At 40.6% G+C, this 23,045-nt stretch overlaps 1 protein-coding gene across 1 annotated transcript in view; it reads right to left on the reverse strand.

Moving 5' to 3' along the window:
- Positions 1-734: 734 nt before the first annotated feature.
- The window catches only part of KL (klotho), a 49,174-nt gene continuing 26,863 nt past the window's right edge, over positions 735-23,045 (reverse strand). Inside the window, exons 2-5 of the mRNA XM_055803186.1 lie at positions 15,320-15,830; positions 10,423-10,691; positions 6,693-7,809; positions 735-2,895 (exon numbers count right to left, since the gene is read on the reverse strand). Coding sequence (XP_055659161.1) covers positions 2,558-2,895; positions 6,693-7,809; positions 10,423-10,691; positions 15,320-15,830 — 2,235 coding nt within the window. The 3' untranslated portion in view covers positions 735-2,557. The remainder of the gene's footprint in view (positions 2,896-6,692; positions 7,810-10,422; positions 10,692-15,319; positions 15,831-23,045) is intronic.

The raw sequence follows: 23,045 nt of genomic DNA on the forward strand, positions 1-23,045 counted from the left end.
ACAGGCTGTGTTATTTCTATGGGCCACGGCACCATGAGTGGATGCAATCCTACGGCTTCGTAGCAACAAATCCCAATTTACCTACAAATTAGATATCCAGCTGGTGCCATCTGCCTGTCGGTGGTTACATATCACCCAGCCTCTATGGGAAGAGCCTGCAGTGTCTCCCCTGCGCTCGGGCTGCTGCTGCGGCTGGGCCATTAGGAAGCACACGGCAGCTCCTCCCTGGATGGTTAATTCCCAGCGAAGTCTCAGGACGGGTCGATGCCCACCAGCACGGCACCCATGCTCTTCTGCACTTGCCGTGCCTTGACCCCCTGAACGCCTGAGGCACATACACCGGGCTTCTCAGAAAGATCTGGCCCAGACTTTTTGTTTTACCAAAAGCAAAATAATTATAACATACATACACGCACACATATAACATACAAGTTAGGCATGACCTGGCTACAGGTTGTATTAAATGAACATCACTTTTTGTTATGTACTGTGAAGGCATCTGACTACTGGGGCAACGTATTGCAAGGTGGTTCATAGCCATGCCACGAAGAAAGCCATTTGCCATTTCATACATTTAGAGAGAGCTATTTCTTTGTAACCCACACTGCATCAGGCACCAATGCATAAATATGCAGCAGTGTAAAATTTTCTCTTTTTCAGCAAGTCCTATTGGGCCATAAATAATTTATATATATATATATATATATATATATATATATATATATTTAATACTTCATCGCTTACCCTGAATTTTTCACCTTAATCTCAATACCAAAATATATATTAGTGCAAAGAGAGACCATTTTAAGATTGGAACTAGAGGACAAATATATTAACCATTATGATGTTAATTATTTTCTATTTCTACAGATTATTTTTAAAAAATATAATCTTAAATTAGAAATGGAAATTGTATTCCATATATAAGTTTTAATTTACAGTACAGAATCACAGGGCCATAGAGTATTCAGGTTGAAAGGAACCCCGGGAGGTCATTTAGTCATCTGTTAGTCATCTAGTAGATAAACATCACATTTAACGCAGCATAATCAGCTTTAGTAGATAAATAATTCTTAATTAACACAGAGCACATTTCCTTTAAAATATTCTTTCCAGTGAGTGACATTATTCACATAGCAATAAAAATAGAATTACAGCTGAAGGTGATGCAGGCCTAGAGTTAGAGAGCAGAGAAAAATGACCTCTTTGCTTTATACCGAGGACACTCCTCATGCAGTGATTCACCAGGCAGGCAAAACAATGTAGGGTTTTTTCCACTCCCTCTCGATTTCTACTGCTAAACACTGTTGCTAATATTTTCCTAATTTTATTTTGCTGAGAGAAAAATAAGAGAGCCTCAGATGTCCAGTAATACTTCAGGACGAAACGCTGCCAGGGACAGATCCAGTTGCTCAAAGAAGACCCTCCAGCCAACCTGGAAGAGGCTTGGAGCAACAGCGCCAACATCTCAGACCCTGGCAAAAGCAGCAATAAAGTGCTGGACTATTATACCAAAATGCTGGGATTTAACGTCTCCACACTCAACACAGATGGCATGCAGATACCATCTTACTAACATGTTTCCAGCAGGTAGATAGCCCAGCAGCAGCAGAGTGACAGTTGTGTGCAACTTACTGCAAGGAGTGCAGGAACGGGGAGCTCCAGCCCTGCCACATCCATGGCTGCAGGACAACAGGGCACAGGGTCAGGCACACAGCTTTCTGACAAAGGAGACAGTGAAGACATCCCAGCTCCTGCTCTCCGCTTTTTTTTCTGAGTAAATACAAAGAGAAGCCCTTCAACCCTTCCCATCTCTTCCCGTCAGATGGCATGACCCCTGCCATCACTGCACATATCCCTGCTGCTCTCCCCATCAAGAAAGACATAGTTCCTTTAGCTGAAGTTCCTCAGTGACATCCTGAAGTCAGATGCAGCTGTCGGCAACCTGAGGAGTAGTTAACTGATTTAGCAAGCAGAACAGATTTGTGTCCCCCTGTTCTTCCCCCTACATCTGCTTTAGGGAAGGGGGTGTCCTTCCTTCTGGCACTGCTTTGTGCAATTGTCCTCCATCTCTGCTCAGTCACGTTCCCTGCTCTGATCAGGTTGTGGCTCTGATCAAGCAATATCAGCATTCAGCCCTCATTTAGAAAAGCAAACCATTTCGTTTCTCCCCAGTCTTCTCCCGGATAATTTGACATTCAGGCTCTTCCATCACTCCATGTCTTCAAAACATACTTTCACCTATCCATCTCAGTGAGGCAAAACCAAGGAGGGGAATGCATCTACTCAACAAAAGGTCCCAGGGAAAGTTGTGAGATAACTCCAACCACAGGAATTAAGGACTGGCTGGTCATAAACCAAATGTACTAAAACAGAGAAAATTATTTCTGGAAGCCATATGCTAGCAATCTCTTCTCAGTGTTGATGTCCTGCAGTATCAGGCAATGTAAATGCCTTCCTCGTGCTGAAGCAATCACAACATGGTGTGCTCTTATTTCAGATTTCCCAATGGGATGCAAGAGAAAGGGTGGTGAGTGATGTATTCAAAGTGGCAGCTCTATTTATACCTTCTTTTGACCCTCTTGGAGTAGTAAGTAATGAAGAATATAGTAACAATAAAAGCAACAAATATGAAAGAGATAAAGGCTAACAATGATTTTCTGGTTTGGAAGAAGTGGCATTCAGGACACAAGGCAATCTCTTCTGGGCACAGCAACTCAGGAGTTTCAGGACCAGGAAAACCATTATTGTCAATGATTTCTCTGTAATGTTTCAAAGAAGGCTTTGGTTCATATCGATTTGCAACATAACTGTAGAGACCATATTTAGGAGCAGTCTTGTCATTAAAAGAATAGACAAAATATCCTTGCAGATTAACATTGTCCAAGGTGTAAGCTGCAAAAAAAACCCAAAAGGTTGAAGAAATTAATAAATGTCACTTTGGCATTCAAGAGCAGTACCATATGCCAGTACATAAAGCAGAGGCAGGAGGGTGTTAAGCCCACATCTGCACTTCTCTTCCCCAAAATAACATAAGGAACACATACATCTGTGAAGTGTTTCTCATAAAAAGTAAGAATCTGTCAGCCATTGCCAGACTGTGTGATCTGCAAGTATCCTGCAATTTACTTCCTTGTGCTTGGTAAACACAGCTGCGCGTGCATGGCTGCATTTAATGTTCAGCACGGAGCGGACCGTGCAAAAATGGCTCTCCTTTTTATATATGAAAGAATACAGGTTTGGGTTTTCCTGCAACTGGATTTCTGCAGACTGTTTCTCTGATTGCTCCTTCTCCCTTGCACAACACCTCCTGATGGGGACAGCCAAGGAACAGAGGACGCCAGGCTGCACTTCTCACCAGCAAAGGCACGGTGACACCAGAAAAAGATGCACCCATGCTAAGGTCACGTACAGGGGTATCACCAGCACAAGGGGAAAGCCTATGCAAATCACAGTCCTCTCTAGTTACTGACCCAAGTTTCTGATCCAAGATGACCTGTATCAGTCTTTATTGAGAACATGTCCACAATCCATACTGCTAACTGGGCTACTGGAAGAGGTCCAGCAGCTGGAACATTAACCTTGGGCCATCAGTCCTGCTTGACAAAACCAATCAATCCACAGTAGTAAACACAAACTGTAATACTTCATTTCTCAAAATCACCATTTTAAACAAATTAAAGCAACATCTTCTAGCAGATGAAGACAGGACTGAAAGCTAACAACTGCTGAATTTTCATATGCCTCTGGAAATTGTTCTTTTTGCAGCTACATACAAGACATTTAGCACCTCTAACCTACTTCTCATGTGTAAAATGAAATAATATTTACCTACCCTTTTACAGAGCTGCTACCCAGAATAATTAGTTTGTGTTTGTAAAACTGTATGTGGATTTAATAGTGTTACATAAATGGTTACTGCTGTTCTTTGTTTTCAATTGGCAAAGATGTATTTAAACAGTGTACAAAGCACTTAAAAATAGTGCCTCAGTCCAAAAGGTCCCACACTGTATCCTGGAATCATTTATCTGCACATACCTGTTGGCTCCCCTGGAACAATGCAGGTGAGCAACATTACACGCATAAATGCTGCTACATGCAGTCCCTGAAACCAGCTGGAGGAAGAAGGCAGAATGGGAACATTAAGGCATGAGCACGCAGGTAGGAAATCCCCTCTCATTCCTCTCCAGCATGACACTGAGGTACGGACACAAGATGTGTAATTCGCCTCAGTTACTGTAGAGGGTCTTGCAGAAAAAAATGCAAGTTTTGGAGAAACCTGAATCATCCATGATGCCTAGGTTAAGAGCTTGCTCCCTGGGTAAGGACAAGATGAACAGCACAATACCAGTGTGGGAGAAGAAAAGAGAATGAAAAAGCTGCTATTACTGATGGACCGAACACTGGAGGAGTGTATGATGTCAAAAGTGAGAGAGTGAGCTTTAAGGCAAGTATTACGGCAAGTTAGCAAGGACATACTCATCCATGACAAAGAAGGTGGAAAGACAGGAAAACACGGCTTACAGGTAATGGTTAGATTGAGAAAACGTAAGAGCTATTTCTAGGCTGAAGAGAAGAGAGAAGGAAGTAATTGAGAAATACTGGTATGAGTCCAGTACAAACAGCAAAGTTTTGTAAAAAACAGGGGGCTGTGAAGGTGTTCTGGCTAATGGGAAATGGAAGAAAAGCCCATATCTATACACACTTTGAAAACAGAAGTGCCAAGAACTCGTGTGGTCTGAAGTGTAGGAAGGAGAAAAGCAATACAGAAAAAACCCACAGACTGAAACCCTAAGTCCAAGTACAGCCACGGTATGTTTTTTTAACTATGGATGCAGAAGACATGCAGCCAATGCTTCAAAATGCTGGAGAAGGAAGTCTTGGGCACTTAATATTGATGTTCAGTAATTCATGACAGAGGTGGAAATTACAGAGGAGGGAGTTTAAGCCAATGACAGAGTGGACAGGATGACCTAGAAAATTATGGAACTGCCAGCCATCCTTCACTGCCTAGCAAAAGAGTGGAATAGCTTATATAAGGCTTGATAAATAAGAATTACAGGAGAGATATGATTAATGCCAATCAGCTTAGCTATATGAAAAATAAATCTTGTCAAACTAACTTGACATCTTTTTTATTATATCAGCAGATCAATAAAAGTAATGATGTTTGATGTAATATACTTAGAACTTCACAAGGCAAGTGACCTGGTATTATATGGCATTTGGATGGAGAAAATAGAATGTTATGAGGTCAGGGGGCACCCATAATAAACAGATTTCAACTGGTCTCGAACAGAACCGGTAAGTCTAGAAAGGTAATTGCAGGTAAGTAAGTGTCACAGTAGGTGTATTTCTACTGTGATCATGGAGATTGGCTTTTGGTACTAAGCTATTTAATGATCTTAAACGTTTGCAAATAACACAGAGATTAGAGGCATAATTTAGCTAGTGTAGCAAGCTTTGTACAAGCAAATAACTGGTGTCTGAATGTGACCAAATGTGAGGATGTCAAAGAACAAGCAGACCATATTCCAGCAGAGGGATTTCTGCCTGGGGTGCAGGACTCAGTTAACCGAGTTTGAAATCTCGGTAGATAACCACAGAGTGCGTGTAACCAACCTGCTGCCGTGGCCAAAAGGGCTAATGGGCTGCTCAGATGTACAAAAGAGGAGTAAAAGGGTAAGAGGTTACGTTATACCTGCTGAGATATAGGTGTGGCTGTGGTAGGAACAGTGTGTCCGCGTCTGGGTCTACCCCTCTCAAGAAGAATGCTGGCAAATGGGAAAAAGTTTAATAATTGAAAGGTTCTAAATGATGTTTTATAGTAAGGGACACAAAGAGCTTTGTCTGTGTTATTTATCCAAGACATAAATGAGAGAGAGCTTGTTTTCTGTCTGTGAACACCTACAGAGGAAAAATACATGGAAATATACAAAAAAATGGCTTACAGCTGAAGCTAAAGAAATAAATACTAGAAGTAAGATTTATATGTATCTATACACACACTTACATATAAAAGCAGTAAATAATCACCCACTGCAGCAACTTACAGTAAGGTGTATTAGATTCTTCATCAGTAAAAATTATTTCATTCGGGTCTTGTGCTTCTCTCAAAAAACAGTGTGCGTTGTGTGACAGGATGACTCAAAATGCCTCCTTTTTGCCTTGTAATTTCTGAATCTTTGAGAGACAGAAAAAGATTGGTTTGGGTTCGGAATAGCAGGAAAGAGTCCCGGAAACGGCATAATGAGGTAGATAGCTGAATTACTATGAAGATCACTGTTGGATAAGATCACTGTTGGATAAGCTACAGAGACAGCTGAGGAACAGAACTCATAACCAGCCCTGAGGCACATCAGTGGAGAGAAGCAACAAAGCAAAACAACAGTAAAAGTGCAATAAGAAGAAAACCTGGCTAAATACATGTGGAGCCACTCACATAACATCTGCTCAAATTTCTAGAATCCACAAGTTTTTCTACTGTCTCATGCAGAACATGTGCAAGGTCAGTCTTCCTGATGGAACGCCAATCAATCATACATCAAAGAAAAACGCTATCTGTTACCAACATCTCATTTATGGAGTATTCTAAATAGGATTTTTTTTTTTTTTAAAGTTAAACATACTCTGTCACAGGGCATACACTAATACTGGGATTTGTGACACATAAACCATCTATGGTTCCTTACCTTTTAAAGCTTCATTGATGTAATTTTGGATGTAATACACTCTGAGCTTATCATGCACCATATTTCGGCCATCATCAATTCCATTAGCCGTTACATAAACTGGGACATTGCCATACTTTGATTTAACCCACTTGAGCAATTTCCTCAGTCCCCAGGGCACTACTGCAGCTCTGCTGGGGGAGTGCAGCCATGTGATGTCATTGATCATTTGAACTTCAAGATAGTGGTCATATTTTACTGCATCTTCTTTCTCCCAGCCCACAAGGGTAGTCGTGTAGTGACTCAAGGCAAAAAAATCAAACGAGCCCTGGATTAACTTCTTTTCATCTTCTGAGAAGTAAGGTAAGTGGAAATTGTACAGGTCAACACTGTTTCTTCGGTGAAGCCACGCTCTCATCACCTGCGGGTAGTCACCATTCCCAAAGATGGGCTCTGCAAGCCAGCCAATGTCGAACTCTAAAATTCTGTCAGCAACTTCTTGGTCATTCCTGGAAAAGGGACAAGCTGGTTCTACCCAGTCGGCTTGTAGAGCTATAGAAATTTTACCCTTCTGAGATCTCCTGAATTCTTTGTCATAAAGATGCCATGCTTTTGCATGGGCTTTCAACAGGTTGTGCCCTGCGGTGTATGTCAAGTTTTTTACTGATGGTTCATTCATTGTGATCCAAAACTTAACATGGTCCCCAAGACTTGTAAAGCAGAATTTGGCATACTCAACAAAAGCCTGAACAGTTTCTGCATTTTCCCAGGCTCCATATTTGGCAAGGGAAACTGGAAGCTCTTGATTCTCAGCCATAGGTTGCCATAAAGCAACAACAGGAGTTATGTTAACTCTGAGAAGTTCACTAGCAAAACACTGGTAATAGTGTACAAGAGTGTGGTTGATTAGAGAAAGGTTACCTAAAGGAAGGATTAAAGACCATTTCAGTGAAAAATGGAAGTGTGTGACGTGCATTTCTTGCAGGAGAGAGATCTGGAGCCTGATAGCAGCAAAGTCAACACAGTGACGCTTGCGTTTCGAGGTGAAAACTCCATCCACCTTAATAAGCTTCTTCGTCTGGTGAACATCCCACACATAAACATTAGAGTCAAGAAACTGGGTGGGTGTCGTGTCTACCTAGGTAGAATAAGAAACATACCAGATTCAAGCTGTTTGTTCTAGGTAGGTGGGAACATCACAGCCATCACACCACTACCACAAGGTAGTGAAAGAGTACCATCAGTCAAAATATGGCATTTAGCACCTCTCTTGCATCTCTGAAACAATAACATCTCTGGCTCATATGAATGAATTAATTTTCTGTTATCATGTGACATCAGGGAAGTACCAAATCTATACATCATTTTCATCCTACTTTCCAAACAAGCATATGCTAATAATCACCATGTTTATATCTTCTCCAGATTGCTCCAGTCTGCAAGGGAAAAAAGGGATTGCTCAGGGATAAGGCACTAAGCCTGCAACAGATCTCCAGAGAAGCAGATCTTCAGCAAAGACTACAGTAATTTTTAATGTGTTTTTCTTTCAAGATTAAGAAGGGCCTACAGAGAGACTGTGTGTTCTAAATCACCCAGTAGATTCACTTTCAAGACCACTCCCTGAATGCAGTAAAAGAAATAATGAATGCATCATCATTCCCGTGTTCAGTTCTTTTCCTGACTGTGATGAAAGATGAGTAACGGTCTGCATTGGATTTTTAGCACAAATTCAGTTGACAAGCAGGATTTTTCCTTCTTGCTAAAGACATCCTTTTTTATTTAACTCATACTGAACTCATTTCCAAGTTATTTTAGCAATCTGTTCATGTCTGAACCAATTTTTTTCCAGGCCTCCGAGTAAACCCATTATATGTTGCTCCAACAATAATGCATTTCTCCTAAGTCTGTAGGGCCTCAGATGTCAGAATTGCCTGTATGACATACGGACACAGTAGAAGATGGGCTTTGCAGGGTCCCACAGAACCATACTTCCACTTCTAATGAGTAACACAAATGTGCTAAGGACTAGAAAATGGAAAAGTGAATTACTTAAAGTAATGCACAATATAAAATCTCCTCATTCATACTCTAGCGTAACTCTTACAAGAAATATCCAAACTACAAGATACTAGTACCACAAGTGTTTACTTTTTCCCCTTTTTCCTTTTTTTTTTCCCTTTGATGCACAGTTTCCCCCTGAGTTCACATTTCCTTGTCCTGCCCTCTGTTTGAAAAGCAGGTGTCAGCCTACAACCAGTGTTCAACTTGTAGCCGAGGCTCTGCAGACTGTATAAAGAAGCTGCTGAAAATCAGTTGCTATTTTCTCCGGAGAGGTCAGTACTGTGCTTATAGAAGAAAGTAATAAAAACCAGCATGTCTGAGGGAAATTGCTTTTCTAGAGAATTGTCCCTTGTAGATTACTAAAGCATGTATTGCCACTAATACTGTGGGAATGCTGTCAAAAGAGTTTTTCCACTGTGATGCATCTACAAATCACACTACCTAAGCCTTACAGCACAAAATGTTTGAATGGCCTTTTGAAATGAAAATATTCAGCTTTGAAGGTTTTGGGGACAGGAGGGATTTTTTAACTGTCTTAGGCTGACTGACTCTGCAACTTCATAGCTGTTATTGATCTCAAAGGCAGCAATTCCACTTCCAATCCCTAATCTGTCTGGGAGCTAGGAGGATAATGACTGTTTAATTTTCTTGGAAATCAGTGTATCAGGTAAGGAGGCTGCAGTATTTTTCAAGAGAACAAACTCAGATCTTACTTTTGGAGTGAGAAAAAACAAACAAGCCCCCTATAGTCCAGCCTTAAGAAAGGTTCTGTCTTTGTGGAAAATCTAAATTAAAAATTCTGTTCTTGGATCAAGCCTCAGTGTTGAATTTAACTACACCTCTTTACTGTGGTTAGAGAAGCCCTGCAAGCCAAAACAGCATCTGAGAATTACAGAGCCAAAATGTTAGAGACCATAATCAAGCTATAACTTCTACTCATGCAATGAAGTCTTAAAGTTTGAAAGATTCTCCCAAAGCACCAGATTTAGTTGAAATAAAGAGTGAGATCTATGAATTGGATCCATGATACAGCTGGGTGCTATCCAGGGGCACTGCAGGTCTCTGTCAGACACCGTACTACACAGAATGACAAAGAAGGAATAGAGAAATTTCATTTAAATCTAATATTGTGGTTTGTTTGTTTGTTTGTTTACCCAAAAGCCCTCTAACAACAGTACTAGGATATATATGCATACAATGTAGAAACATGCCACTGGAGTTTTAAGAGCTTTCAGGAAGTTTTCTGAAACATACCTGATCACAGCAGATAAATATATTACCAATTAAATTATGGACATGAAAAAGCAGTAGTATTTCACATTTCATAGACTAGGACATTTGGAAATACACTTTAGCAGATCTCATCAACTCCCATTTGAACAGGACTGACTTTCAGTAACTGATCACATAACGTGTCCAGGGAAGATGAGCATCAGACCACTTTCAATTTCAGTATGTTTTACTAAAGCTTTATTTATCGTATGTCAATCTGACTGGATCTCTTCAGTCACACAGAGAAAGTCTAGTGAAGAATGAAAGACACAGTGTTTGGCACAAAAGTGTTGTATACATCTCCTTGCAGCCCTCTGGTAATATATATTGGCAAAGACACCCTATCCAGCAAATTTATCAATATGAACTTGTGCACTGATCTGGCTGGACAGCCTCTCAGCTTTATCATCAGACTCACCTGAATATAGTTGTCAACAATTCCCCAAGCAAAGCCGCAGGGAAAAATACCTTCTACAGGCTGGTTTTCAGGCAAAGGTGGGAAGCCATTTTTTTCTATCAGCTTTTGATAAAACAAAACAGAAGATTTGGGCATGAGCTTCTTGTCGTGGCTTTGAAAATCAACATAAAACAATCCACGTCGGATGCTGTATCCCCTGTGCCATTCAAAGCCATCCAGGAGGGACCAGACTGTGTAGCCAAACACATTAATTCCGTCGTACCGGATGGCTGAGGAAAGAACAAAACCAAACTTATCGCAGCGCTCATTTTTCCTCTGTAGATTACACCGTACCAGCAATGTTTGCAGTATTTATGTGTAAGAACAATACAATAGGTCAGGTAAGTATCTCAGGGCTTGCCTCAAAGCCCGTTCAGGGAAGACATTTCAGCCGCACTCAGGGAGCTGCCAGGTCATGGATGCACTGTGCAAGACAGTAAAGGTACCTTTAAACAAGCCAGATTTAGAAAGAGAAGCAGCCCAGCAGCAATCCTATGAGCAGTGCTGCTAATTAGACAGGCCAAAGCTCAGCCTCGGAGCAGAGCATGCTACACTTGAACTGTCTGCAACAACTGAGCCAGTCATTGCACTGCCCTGCACGCTGCTAAACAAGCTCTGCAGCTTGCTCCAGCATCGCTGAAGTGCCATTAATGCAGCACTAGCCTGTATGCGAACAAAAGTTATACTCTATTTTCTCCTTCCCCTCCACTAGAAATACATATTAAGAAAAACCTGGCAACACTTTTGGTGTGCTGAGGAATTTTTATTACCACAGATTTTAGGTAGAGGTGATAATGCAGGCAGGACCTCTTTATTTGATAATTCTGTCTCTTTACATCTTTTACAGCATAGCGCTTTCCAGCTTAAATACTTAAGGGTTTCTAAAAATATGTATATGTTCTAGGTCAACTGTTTGACTTCTAAGAATCACCACACACCTTCAAGGTTAATATCGGGGTCTACTGGCATCTGTTAGTATTGCCAGAATTACGGATTTATTTTAAGATTCCAAATGGCACTCACTTCTAGTTGTATTAAACACTAAGATTCAGCAAAATGTTCCTGGGCAAGGCTCAGCTTCAGGAAAGCACAAAGGAGTGTGCTTATTTTAATTACATAATTAGACCCACCCTTATTCAGCAATGCATTTAGGCACATTCTTAAATGTTCTTTTGAACTCGAGTTTGGCTCTGTAGTCAGCAGAGTTTATCTTTATTACTCACCATCTTCTGTCAACCTAAACTTGGGTACTAACTGAACGTAAAATTTTCCAGCCTAGTAACACTGAAAGCAGTATTTCAGGCAACCAGAATATCAAGATCCTAACTTCCCGTTTTTATTAATGTACCTCATTACAGTCAGTTATGAAGGACCGCATGGATTCTTGATTGTAACCCTGTTTGAATCAATTACATGAACCCCAGTTAAAAAAGCAATGAATTTGGCCCAGTGTCTATCTGAGGTCATGAGAAAATGTCTAAGGAAAAGGAATATTTCTCCTCCTAAAGGCATCATTCTTTTGTGTTTGGCAAACACCAGTGTTTTTCTAACCTATGCATGCATCCGTGATGACATCTGCCATACCATACCAGCAGAGTAAAAGCCAATACAGGTCCACTTTGTGAACCAGTCTCAGTGAGAATTTCTCTTTGAACAGCACCTCACCCCTTCCGTAAGTCATCACATGGCACTCCCAGGCTTACTGAGCACCTCATAAAAATTGTCCTCTAACCCTTCTTTAAAAATGTATTAACTTTTAAGTGTCACCTATGAAAGAAGCAACTTGAAAACTCTTGGAATTTCCAAAATGTTTGGAAGTCTCAAACACAGTATCCCACAAGGGTTGTATGGTACTGAAACACCACAATGAAAATTACTGTCCTTTTTCCCTTTGTCTGTCTCCCCTCTTTTGTATGTTGGTGCACAAGCTAGGCTGACTGAAAACTCAACTGTCCTTGCTTCTGGAACTGTGTGGCCCGCAGGAGGTAACTCCTGTCCTGAGCAATCCCCCCAGCACGCCTAGAAGTGCGCTACTGTGCCAGCCAGAACTCGGCCAGAACCAGGTTAAAAAATAAACAGCAGTTCAGCTCACTAATACAGAAATGGTCCAAGGAAACATGGCAGACCCATGAGCATCAAATACAGATCCTTAAACCCCTCTGCTCAGCTGCTGTCCAACCCCAGGGCACAGAGGCGAGGTGTATGAAGCCTGCAGCCCCTGCTTCCAGGTGTAAGGTGCCCAGGGATCTGTATTTTGCCTCGGGATGTACCTGAGAATAGCTTCGTTCTGACCTGTCCGGGGCCTGGCTCTTCCCATCCTCCTTAAGACTCTTTGAATTCAGAGCTGCTCACTCCCCAGACAATGACTTCACCCCTGGGCTAGTCCAGACGGCACAGAGGAGCCTGCATGCCCTCCTGGTCAACACGCTCCACTTTGCAAGGCACAATCAATTTATCTGTTGCACCAGAGGCAGAGCAGGGAAGTGAATATGACCCTAGAGTAAGTGGTTAGAAACTCGTCCATGTGAGAAGACATCTCCAACCAATTAGCAGCTCTAATTAATATTTAACTACTTTATATTACAGCTCTATTTACTCTATTGAGCCCTAAATGGTATTTGGAAAAAAGAAAGATCAGTAATAGTAAATAGTAAGAGGACTGCGGGCCCTGAATCCCAAATAGAGAGACCCTTTCCCAGAGCCAAAAAAACCCCAAAACAAAACCAAAAACCAACCAAAAAAACACCACCAAAATGCACAGAGCTTATCTACAGCATGCCGGTCAGAATGGACACCTACATCAGCACTTCAGCTGAATTCGGGAGCACACTTCAGAGCAAATCTCCCTCATCACTGAGCATGACCTGGGTTCCTCTGCATTGAAATTAATCCAGAAATAGGTTTCAGGAGTACACGCCGTGTGGACACCAGGCCCTCAACACCAACTCTTTTTACTCCACAGGCTTGCTCCGATAGGGCTGCACTTACTTCTTAACAGTGATACAGAAAGCAGTAGTTTTGTCTGAACCAGTGCATATACGCCACCAGGCAAAGATACCGGCCATATCTAGGAAGCAGTAAACCCACACTTATGTCGTCCTGGGTCTAAATTAATTATCCTTGCTTCTCCTTGCTGTAGCTGCAATGCCATTTTACTGCCCCGTGGCTGCTAGAATGAATCTTGTGGTAAATAGCTCACCAGTCTCTACACCTCAGTGCTTTATTGCACTGGATAGATAAGTGTTCTAAAACTCAGAGAAACAACATGTGCCTTTGTCTTTGGTCTTTACTGTCGTCCAACCAGACTGCTCACAGCCAACATGATGCCTTCTGTGGATCCTTCTCAACTGAATTCCCCTAGGCATTGCACAGAGAACTTTGGTATTGACATTGGATTTTGCATTTTCTAACGGCAGAAGATTTCAGAGCAATAATTTTCATCATAATGACATCCAAGTTCCTTCTGCAGATACAGTCTGTCTCTATTTATTAATTTTTCCTGTAAAACGTTTACCCAAGTGCTAGTATTCTTAAGTTAATATAACAAGACTGTCACGCTGTTGTTGGTATTAGTATTATTTACTTAGTGGCACATTAAAAGGAAAGAAACTAAACTGAGATTGTTTTCAGCCAGCTGTGATTAAAAGGCAGATCCATGTATGTATGCCCAGCAAATTATAAACTAAGGAGAAATATAGGTAACAGGAATATGACCCCTTCATGAAGATGAGCTCTTCATCTGACTTCATGCAAACTAGTAATACTTGTTACTTGCCAGTTAGTAAATGTTTTACATTCCAGTTTTCCAATTTTGTATGCACTGGCTCATGTATTTATTCACCTTTTCATTTATTTGCAATAACTAGGTTTCTGGAATAGCAGATGAAACAAATGTGGGAATCCTTTGTCTCTTCATGAGTGCTGAGGATAAAAACAAAGCCATTTTTGCTTATCCTCTGTATGAAAATGGCAACGTAACGCAATGGCTATCTCGTCTGAAATAATAACTATGGTAACACTGTTTTTAAAACTAGAACAGCAAACTGTAGACAAGTAAATAAATTATAACATTGAAAATTTAGAAATTAAAAGACAATGAAAGTGGAAATGGGAATCTCAACTTCTTGGTAACTACCAGGATTAAAAAATTTGCTACACAGAAATGGGAAAATAGAAAAAAAAACCTCTCATACAAGCCAGTGCATTTCCCTTACTGTTTGGAATAGAATAATAAGTTAACAATTTCAGTAATTTAGATTATATAACCTCAAACATTTAGTTCTTCTTAAACTGATGTAAATTCAGGTTATTGCGATTGACGTCCAGAGCTGCACCAATGTAAAATTTGTGCAAGAGGAACACTGAGATGCAGAATGAAAAGGTTCCAATCTTTCATTTAAAAATGTACTCTTCCAGCCATATGTTTTCTTCAGAGGAATTCCTATTGCATAGTATTTACCTTCCCACACATATATTTTCTTACATTTTGTACATATGCATTCATACTTCTAAGACACGGAAAACAACCATTAATAAATAACACAGTTCTTTCCCTAAGTCCACTGAGAGTACAGTTCACACGTATTTTGCACTTCCTCCTACCAAAGACAGCAGAAATTTTCCTGCTGACTTCAAAGACAGCAGCATCAAGCTCACCAAATGCTATCTGCAGACATTAATGGTCTTCAAGAGCTGAAAAGAACAAACCCAGGAAAGGGATTTGGAATCTCATTTCACAAGTGCCAAGATGAATGTTAAAGACTAAAATTAGTTTTCAGACTGGTTCTTTAACATGTCTCTGTAGGCAATTTTGCATTATGATTTTGTCAAGCACATATTAATACAACCTCAGTCCTACCTTTTAAAGTTTCCATAATGAACTTTTTGAGATAGTAAATATATTTGGCATCATCTCTCTTGGTGCTACCAGAAACAAACCAGCTGTTCTCCACAATGAGTATCTGGGGGTTATTATATTCACTGCTTATCCAGTAAAGGAGCTGCCTCAGGCTTATTGATTCCAACTGCTGGAATTTCATGTGGGAGTCCAAGAGCTGGAAACTCAGGGTAGCTCCAAAAGACAGAGCAAAAAAGTCTGCTGTTCCCTTGATGTACTTCTTCTCAGCTTCACTGAATTCAGGCAACAGAGATGAGAGGTTGCTCCTCATGCTCTCTGGATAGTCACCATCAATAAATACGGGCTTAGCAAACCAGCCGAGCACAAAATCAAGGGATTTTTGACATTCTTTTATGTTTTTTTCAGTCATATGTTGAGGTTTTATCCAGTGGGAGCTAAGGGCGATGGACACTTTTCCTCTTTGAGTTGGACGAAAATGGTCATTGTAGAGATGCCAGACTTTAGCATGGGCCTGTTGAAAAGACAGACTGTAATTAATGCAGCTGAAACTCCATTTTAAGTAACACAGTCTCAAGTACTGACATCCAGTGTCTCATAGTAACCACATAAACACAGCATTTGAGGGTTCAGCCTTATTCATTCAACAGCAGTTTACAACTTCTAAATTAACTTTTCTTTAATACCAAATTAATACCATATATCAACTAGAAATTGCTCGCTGGCCAGGGAAAACAGCTATTCCAGGCACTGAACACGCTTTTAGCTAGACACCTTTATTAACTTTTGTTATTAAGTTCAGATATACTTCCAGTATTTACAAAATGAAAATGCATTTAACTAAACATGTTTCAAAGTGTGTTTTCATTATAGGAATATCACTTCATCCATTGATTCACAGATACACATAATGAAGGAAGGAATATTCTTAAGAACTGCCCAGATCTCTCAAACAATACAAGACAAAGAAACATCCTTGAACTTACTCCTCTTTGAACACATAATAAATCAAAAAAATACCAATCTAGATTTTTAAAAAGCATGGTGAAAAACAATTTGCTGCAGCTCCTGAAAAATTATTACAGTAATTCACTTTAATTTGTTTTATTAAAATTTGCTATTTACCTCTAGCATTAGATATTAACTACTTCTCTTGGTGTAATTCCACCTGTTACTGTGAGGAGATCCTTTCTACCAAATTTCTTTCCCATGATCTTAGAGTCAGTTGAAACAGTCTCTTGATGTTCCCTTTGAAAAATAACAGGCTAAGTTCCTGGAGCCGGGCATTATCTTCAAGCTCTCTAACCACTCTCACTGCTCTCCTCTGATTCTCTTCCAATTTGTCATCATCTGTCTTAAACTGCAGAAGCAGAATTGGGGATAATATGCCAGTAGTAGTCTCGCCAGCAGTAAAACCAGAGACAATTTAATACACTATTTCTGCTTATGTGGCCATAGCATTACACTGTGAGCATATGTTCATCTAAACTACTGTACATCCAGAGACCTTCACCATCTAAAACATACTTTTTCTTTGCACCTAGCTTATCAAAGAATTTTGACTACTCTGTGAATCAACATCCCATCTTTTTGTCATCTACACATTAGTAGAAATTGTAATGCTTTTTCCTAGGTCCTTGATAAAAAGGAAAAAAATATGAGCTCTATTCATTAGAATAAAGCCTACCTAATAACTATTCCCAGTTTACATTTGCATTTTGAGGCTTATCACTTAGCATTTGGTTGTATGTGCTCTGATGTCATGAACCTCCAATCTTGCCATACAAGTCACAGGTGTGATGAATATATATGATAGATTATTAATCAAAATGTCACACACATTTCTAGCCCTCCCTGCAATATAAGCCATATAGAAAGCTTATATTCCAAAACATTAAAAAAAAAGCAAAAATTCCACTCCATGCAGTTGGTATGTTGGCAAATTTTATCATTAATTTACTGATACTGCTGTTCACAGTTCCTTTCCATGCACTCTTACCATTTAAGTTTTGAACCACAACAATTTCCAGTTGCCAGCATTATTAGGAAAATTAAGCAATTAAGATTATTAAACATTTTTTTTACATAGACACTGTTAACTACCCAGGAAAAATAATGACTTCTATCATTCAACTGTTCTTGCAGAATTTTAATTCTCACTGCTGGGAGAAAAACAATTGGAAGTGAAGAACAACTAAAGGCAAGATCAATAACCAAGGCTCAGTTCAGCTGCCCCTATATGGAAACCTGCTGCTTTTGAGTCATCGTGGAGTATAGAAAACATCTGTGCAGATCTGACACTGACTTTAGAGGAGAATAGACCCGTGCCCTTTTAGAGTGGTCACCAAAACCCAAAGAGAGCGATCGTGGAAACTGTGAATCACAGTACACACCCAGGTGCACGTACCTGGATCAAGCTCTCAGCTGCAAACTTCAACATACATGCTCACATTTGTACTACACCAATAGCTCAAACGAACATGATGTAGTCCTACCATCTGTCTATATCAGTAAAACAGATTTTGATGCTAGTGAGAAACTAAATATAGTAACAACTTCAAAGTCTTATGTCAAAAATGAGAGCTGACCTAAGCACAGACTTAATTTTACTTCACACTGAAGCTCCATTATGCCAATGAAATAACAAAAGACATTACACATCATGACCAAAATGCTACATGCCCAACACTTCAAATATGATTTCTAAAAACATTGGGAACAAATGTGCCACCACTTGCAACTCAAATTTGCACACCCAAATTTTCCCCTCATAAATGTGCAATGTATTCTTCCTCTGTCAGATCTGACATCTCCAGATTTCCTGTCTCAAACGTTAAGATATCGCCATGCTCACCCTCAAACATGCAATTTCATCTCTGTCATCTGCACTTGCAAGCATGCTGCCCGCCAACAGAGCTCCCCCAGGACTGTGGAGGACTGGCCCCATTAACTCAGTCCTCCCTGTTCTTACCAGTGGGGAGAGATATTCCAGGGGTTTAGTAGCTTTGCTTCTACCATGAAGCAAGGAGGAAGGGAATCCCACAGGTTACCCTTCTACACAGATAACGGGGTGCTGTTTACTCCCTCATTGCAATGAAAAAATAGGAAATGTAGCAATGTGGGATTATCTCACTCAACTTTCTAAGCAAACCATCTAGTCTGCCTCTATAGAATATGAGAAGACTTGCCTCAGATATGCAGGGTAAGTCACTCTTTGGGAGCCCATCTCTCTCCACTGATGACATAAACCCCTTTGTTAACTCAGTTTAGACAAGACACATTCTATAGACAGATGAAAGCAGGCAAGAAGCAGCTCACTTAAATGTCTACCCTCTGGAGTAAGCATAGAGTAGAATTATATTATTTCCATAAAAAACTAGCTAAACATAGAAAATAGCGCATCACAGTCCCCAGGCTCTGTGGACATAGATTAATGAAATAGTTCAAAACCACACAGAAATAAAGCTGGAAGAAGCCAGTGACAGAGCAAAGAATCTCTATGGAAATCTAGGACAGAATTAATTTGCCTGTAATTAGGTGTCTAATGCAGTTTTAGAGACTTCAGAGCATTCCAGCCACTTTCAGAAAGCTGTGAGTCTCCCATAAAACCTAAGTCACATCCCTTAGCACCACAGAGACACCTGGGATACCACAGAATGTGTCATTTGGTAATTTGCACCTATACCTATCTTCAGGCAAATTAACCCCACTTCCAGGCTGGGACTCATTTTGAGCTTGAAGGCACCTCACATTTTGCTGGCCACAGGTGAGCCAGATGCCCAAGCTCCTACTGCAGGCAATGGAGATCTCAGGCTCCCCTCAGCTGCCTCAACACAGGCATCTAGTTGCCACTCCAGAAGGATATAGGCCCAGGTCACACCTCCCATTTCCATGCAGAAGTCCTAACAGCCTGAAGTCTCACATGGCACAACTCATACCGAGCTAATGGGATCCCACTCCAAGGCAATCTACTTGGTGGAATCTGGCGTGTGATTCCCCAGCGCAGTACAGCAGCCATATCGTCACACTCAGCGGGACCACTCCCTCTGTCCCAATAACTGTATGGACTAGCAGTAGGATTTAATGTAGATGCCTAGACCTTTTTGAGGTGCCTTACCTGAATGAGGCTGGCAAACACAATCTAGGACCCAACAGGAGACCTTCGTTTTTCTGGAGCAGCAACTGGAGGCCAGGCAGAATATCCTGGGGTACCTCAAATGACACTATACCTCTTCTGGGACAACTGAAACCTTCTAGGTATCTATTAACTATAACTGGAGTTTAGTCTCCCAGATCATGTGTAGAGGAAACAGGTAGGAACCAACCTTTACATCATCAGTGCCTTTATATTTATCTGAAATATTACTTACTGATCTCAGTGACTTACCTGTGGTACCTATTTTTAGTTCACAGCTGACTAGGACTAAGATCATGGCAATCTACACTTCAGTACTTTTACTGACAGACAGCATGGTGACTTCACCTCCGTGGTTTTACAAGGTGCTGAGGGGTCTTACTTTGCTCCTTGTTAGCTCAGACAGGTGTGCAGTGCTGACAGATCACCTGGCTTGACTGCAAAACTTTACTAAAAAAGGCTGGTTACAAACTGGCTCTCGGAAGGGTTGTGTAGTCACCTCTGTGTTGTGAACAGAACTGCTAAAACCAGTGTGCTGGTCTCCAGGCTGCTGAATTTGGGTAGTCTTGTCATTATTACATGTCTTCAGAGAGTAGGACATACCACTAGATACCAAACATTTGACTAACATCTTTTTGGGGGATAATACCCTATATTCTTGAAGCTGCTGAGACTTGAGCTAAGCTGGTATTGGGAAAGCTGTGGGTTAGGATTGGTGCTCTCTGTGCCTACTAGCGTCTATTCTTCAGGAGCAGACTGTCAGGAAAGCTTTTAAACAGCATTTACCTTACCCTTAAAATGCCTTAATCACTAAGAAAATCATGAAGTTTTATTATCACCATGAAAATGAATAGAAGTCTCAAGATGTAGCTTGTCCTTAGCTACGTCCATTTGTATGTTTGTACTTCACTCACCTGTCAGGCTCTGACACAGTCTCATTTTCAAGCTGATACATACTTCTTCCTCCGACTTTTCCACTCAATATATATAGACTTGGACCACACTCTACCTATACTCAGCTCATGGAAGTCTGATACTGGTCATGTTTGATCAGCCTTAAAGAGATCTCTGTGTGAGTCAAAGTCAGTAATGCCAGAATTGAGCCTTGATGAAGAGTCAAACACATTTCCAAGGCAGAAAAGCCCCCTCCGATGCCATAGCGTGGGCTAGTCCTACAAAGTCCAAATTCCTGCGCTGACAGCTGAAAGAAGTCAACACAGGCAAACAGGCTTCACAATCTGACAGTCATGTCCTGCTCTATTGCAGGACAGATCTACATAGTCCAAGAATCATTAGGTGAAATCAGTTTAGTAATACACAGACATTTGTTTGCTGGAATACTCCTCTAAATTTCTGTCCAAGATCATTAAGATCTTCCTCAGTTTGGCACTGATAGCTATCATTCTGCAAGTTCTCAGTACTTACATCTATCATGATGCAAAGCCTTCACAAGAGCAAATCAAGAACTATAATTGGGAACATCATGATTCTATAATTTGTGTTCATTTCTCTAGAACAAGTTGTCCCAATTTTAAGTTGTGTCTCTTCTGAACCAATAATAATACCATTCGTTTCACAAATAAACCATACAAGTACCCTGCTCTCAATGCTGAGATGAACTATCCTGTATTAACTATTTGCATGTTAATGAAACTGTATAGGAAAGTGTTACTGAAACTCATTTAGCAATAAAAAGAGAAGAGTTAATTGGAAAAGATGTGCAAAGGCTTTTTCATTACTAGAAACAAGGCTGATGTACCTCCAACAAAAAAGTTGTTATTCAGCCCTACATCAAAAACCCTTCTGAAATGGATGTAATTACTGGAATGACATGGGAAAGTCTAGTATATGATTAGTCAGAATGTGCCTTGATTAAGAAGGGGAAAATATAATGTGTTTTTCCCCCCTATCATCAATAGCAAGTATTTTAAGCTAAACCCACAACAAAGGATGTCACATTTCATGTAATGTTTCACCCTTAGATCCAAAGTCAAGTAGGTTTTACCCACACTTACCCTTAAAATAAAGACACCTTTGTCTTTGGGCAAATGTTCTCTTTCACAAACAAATTATATTCTTAATACTGACCAACAGAAATGGGTATTTAGAAATTGCTTAAGGTTCTTCCCATCTTTCAAAACTGGGAAGATAATATCTTCATGTATGAAGCACAGGACTTTGCTATGGAATAGTGTGTTAGTCATGTAGCAACTTAATTTTTTGCTCTGTAATTCCTTCCCAAATATGTAATTTTATAGTTTTCTTTTTTAGAGTCTGTTAGTCAACATTACCACAGATTATTGATTCAATATATGTGGCATTTCTGACCAATCTCAATAATCTGGGACCAGAATTAGGCTTGCAAATGGTGCACGGAACACCAAGTGAACATTTTTCAGTCTGTAACAACTTAATGTAAAATTTGCTACAATTATAGCTTGAAGTATTGATCACACACCTGAAATACATTGTTTTGTTCCAGTTCCTTTCTCAGTGCAATTTAGTCACTGTTTTTCACAATGTGCTGGACACTGTAACATGCTGGTGCCTCATGAACATGAATTAATTTATGCCAGCCATACATAAGGTAGGAAGTAATATCATTCCTATTTTAAAATTTGGGAGCAGAGATATTACAACATGCATAGAAGAAGAAAAATTAAACGAGGTACCTTAAGTTGTAGAGCAGCGTATTAACTCTGGAACAATGCCTCTGTCTGGTATGATACTCACCTCTACAGAAGAAGCACCAAAGATGGCACTAAACACTTGTCTGAGAGCACAGCAGCTAGGTAAAACACCCTTTCTCACCATCACAGGCAAAACAGAGAAGCTTTGCAAGCACAAGAGTAGAAAGGAGAAGGTAACCTGAAAGCATGAAGCTAAGCCGCAGGCATCAAGACGCACTGCAGGTACTCCAAAAATACTAGCAGAAGGAAAAAAAACCCAAAATCAAAACAACAACAACAAAAAAACCCATAAGGAAGCAAGTAAGAGTTATTTTTACACTTTTATTTTTAATTTTGTAGCAGATGAAAGCCTGAGAAGACTTCTACTTTCACTTAACGTATGCATAAGCACAAGTGAGCATTATCACAGATAGATACGCAGCAAAGAGACACAAAGTGACCGCAGTGTGACAGAAGGAAACAAAAATTCCCCTGATCTCATTGTGTCAGGTGACTGCTGTAGGAAACCTCTCCTTTGAAGTACAGAAAGCCTAGATGTTATGGCAGACGCCCTGATTTAAGCCTCTCTGAGACTCACCCTGCCTTCAAAGGTCACTGGACTGTGCAACGCACCCTGCACACCCCACTGTCACCATCAGAGGCTGTGCAAACCCAGGCGTACGCCTTGGGGGGGCAGGGGGGGCTCATCTTACCGAAGTTTTGTCATCACCTGCATCTGAGCCATTCACATGCACAGCAGAGGGGGAAAGCTTCTAGGCCATGATTCACCCAAGTCATTTTTAATGCCCAGGCAAGAGTGAGATGGAAAGTCCCTGTCCCCCTCTGCTCACCGCACAGGCAGGTTGGCACAACCACTGGAGTCGACATCCCGTCCAAATAAACCAAAGCACCAAGAAGACGAGTG

Source organism: Falco peregrinus, chromosome 4, assembly GCF_023634155.1.
Source record: "Falco peregrinus isolate bFalPer1 chromosome 4, bFalPer1.pri, whole genome shotgun sequence".
Classification (NCBI taxonomy): domain Eukaryota; kingdom Metazoa; phylum Chordata; class Aves; order Falconiformes; family Falconidae; genus Falco; species Falco peregrinus.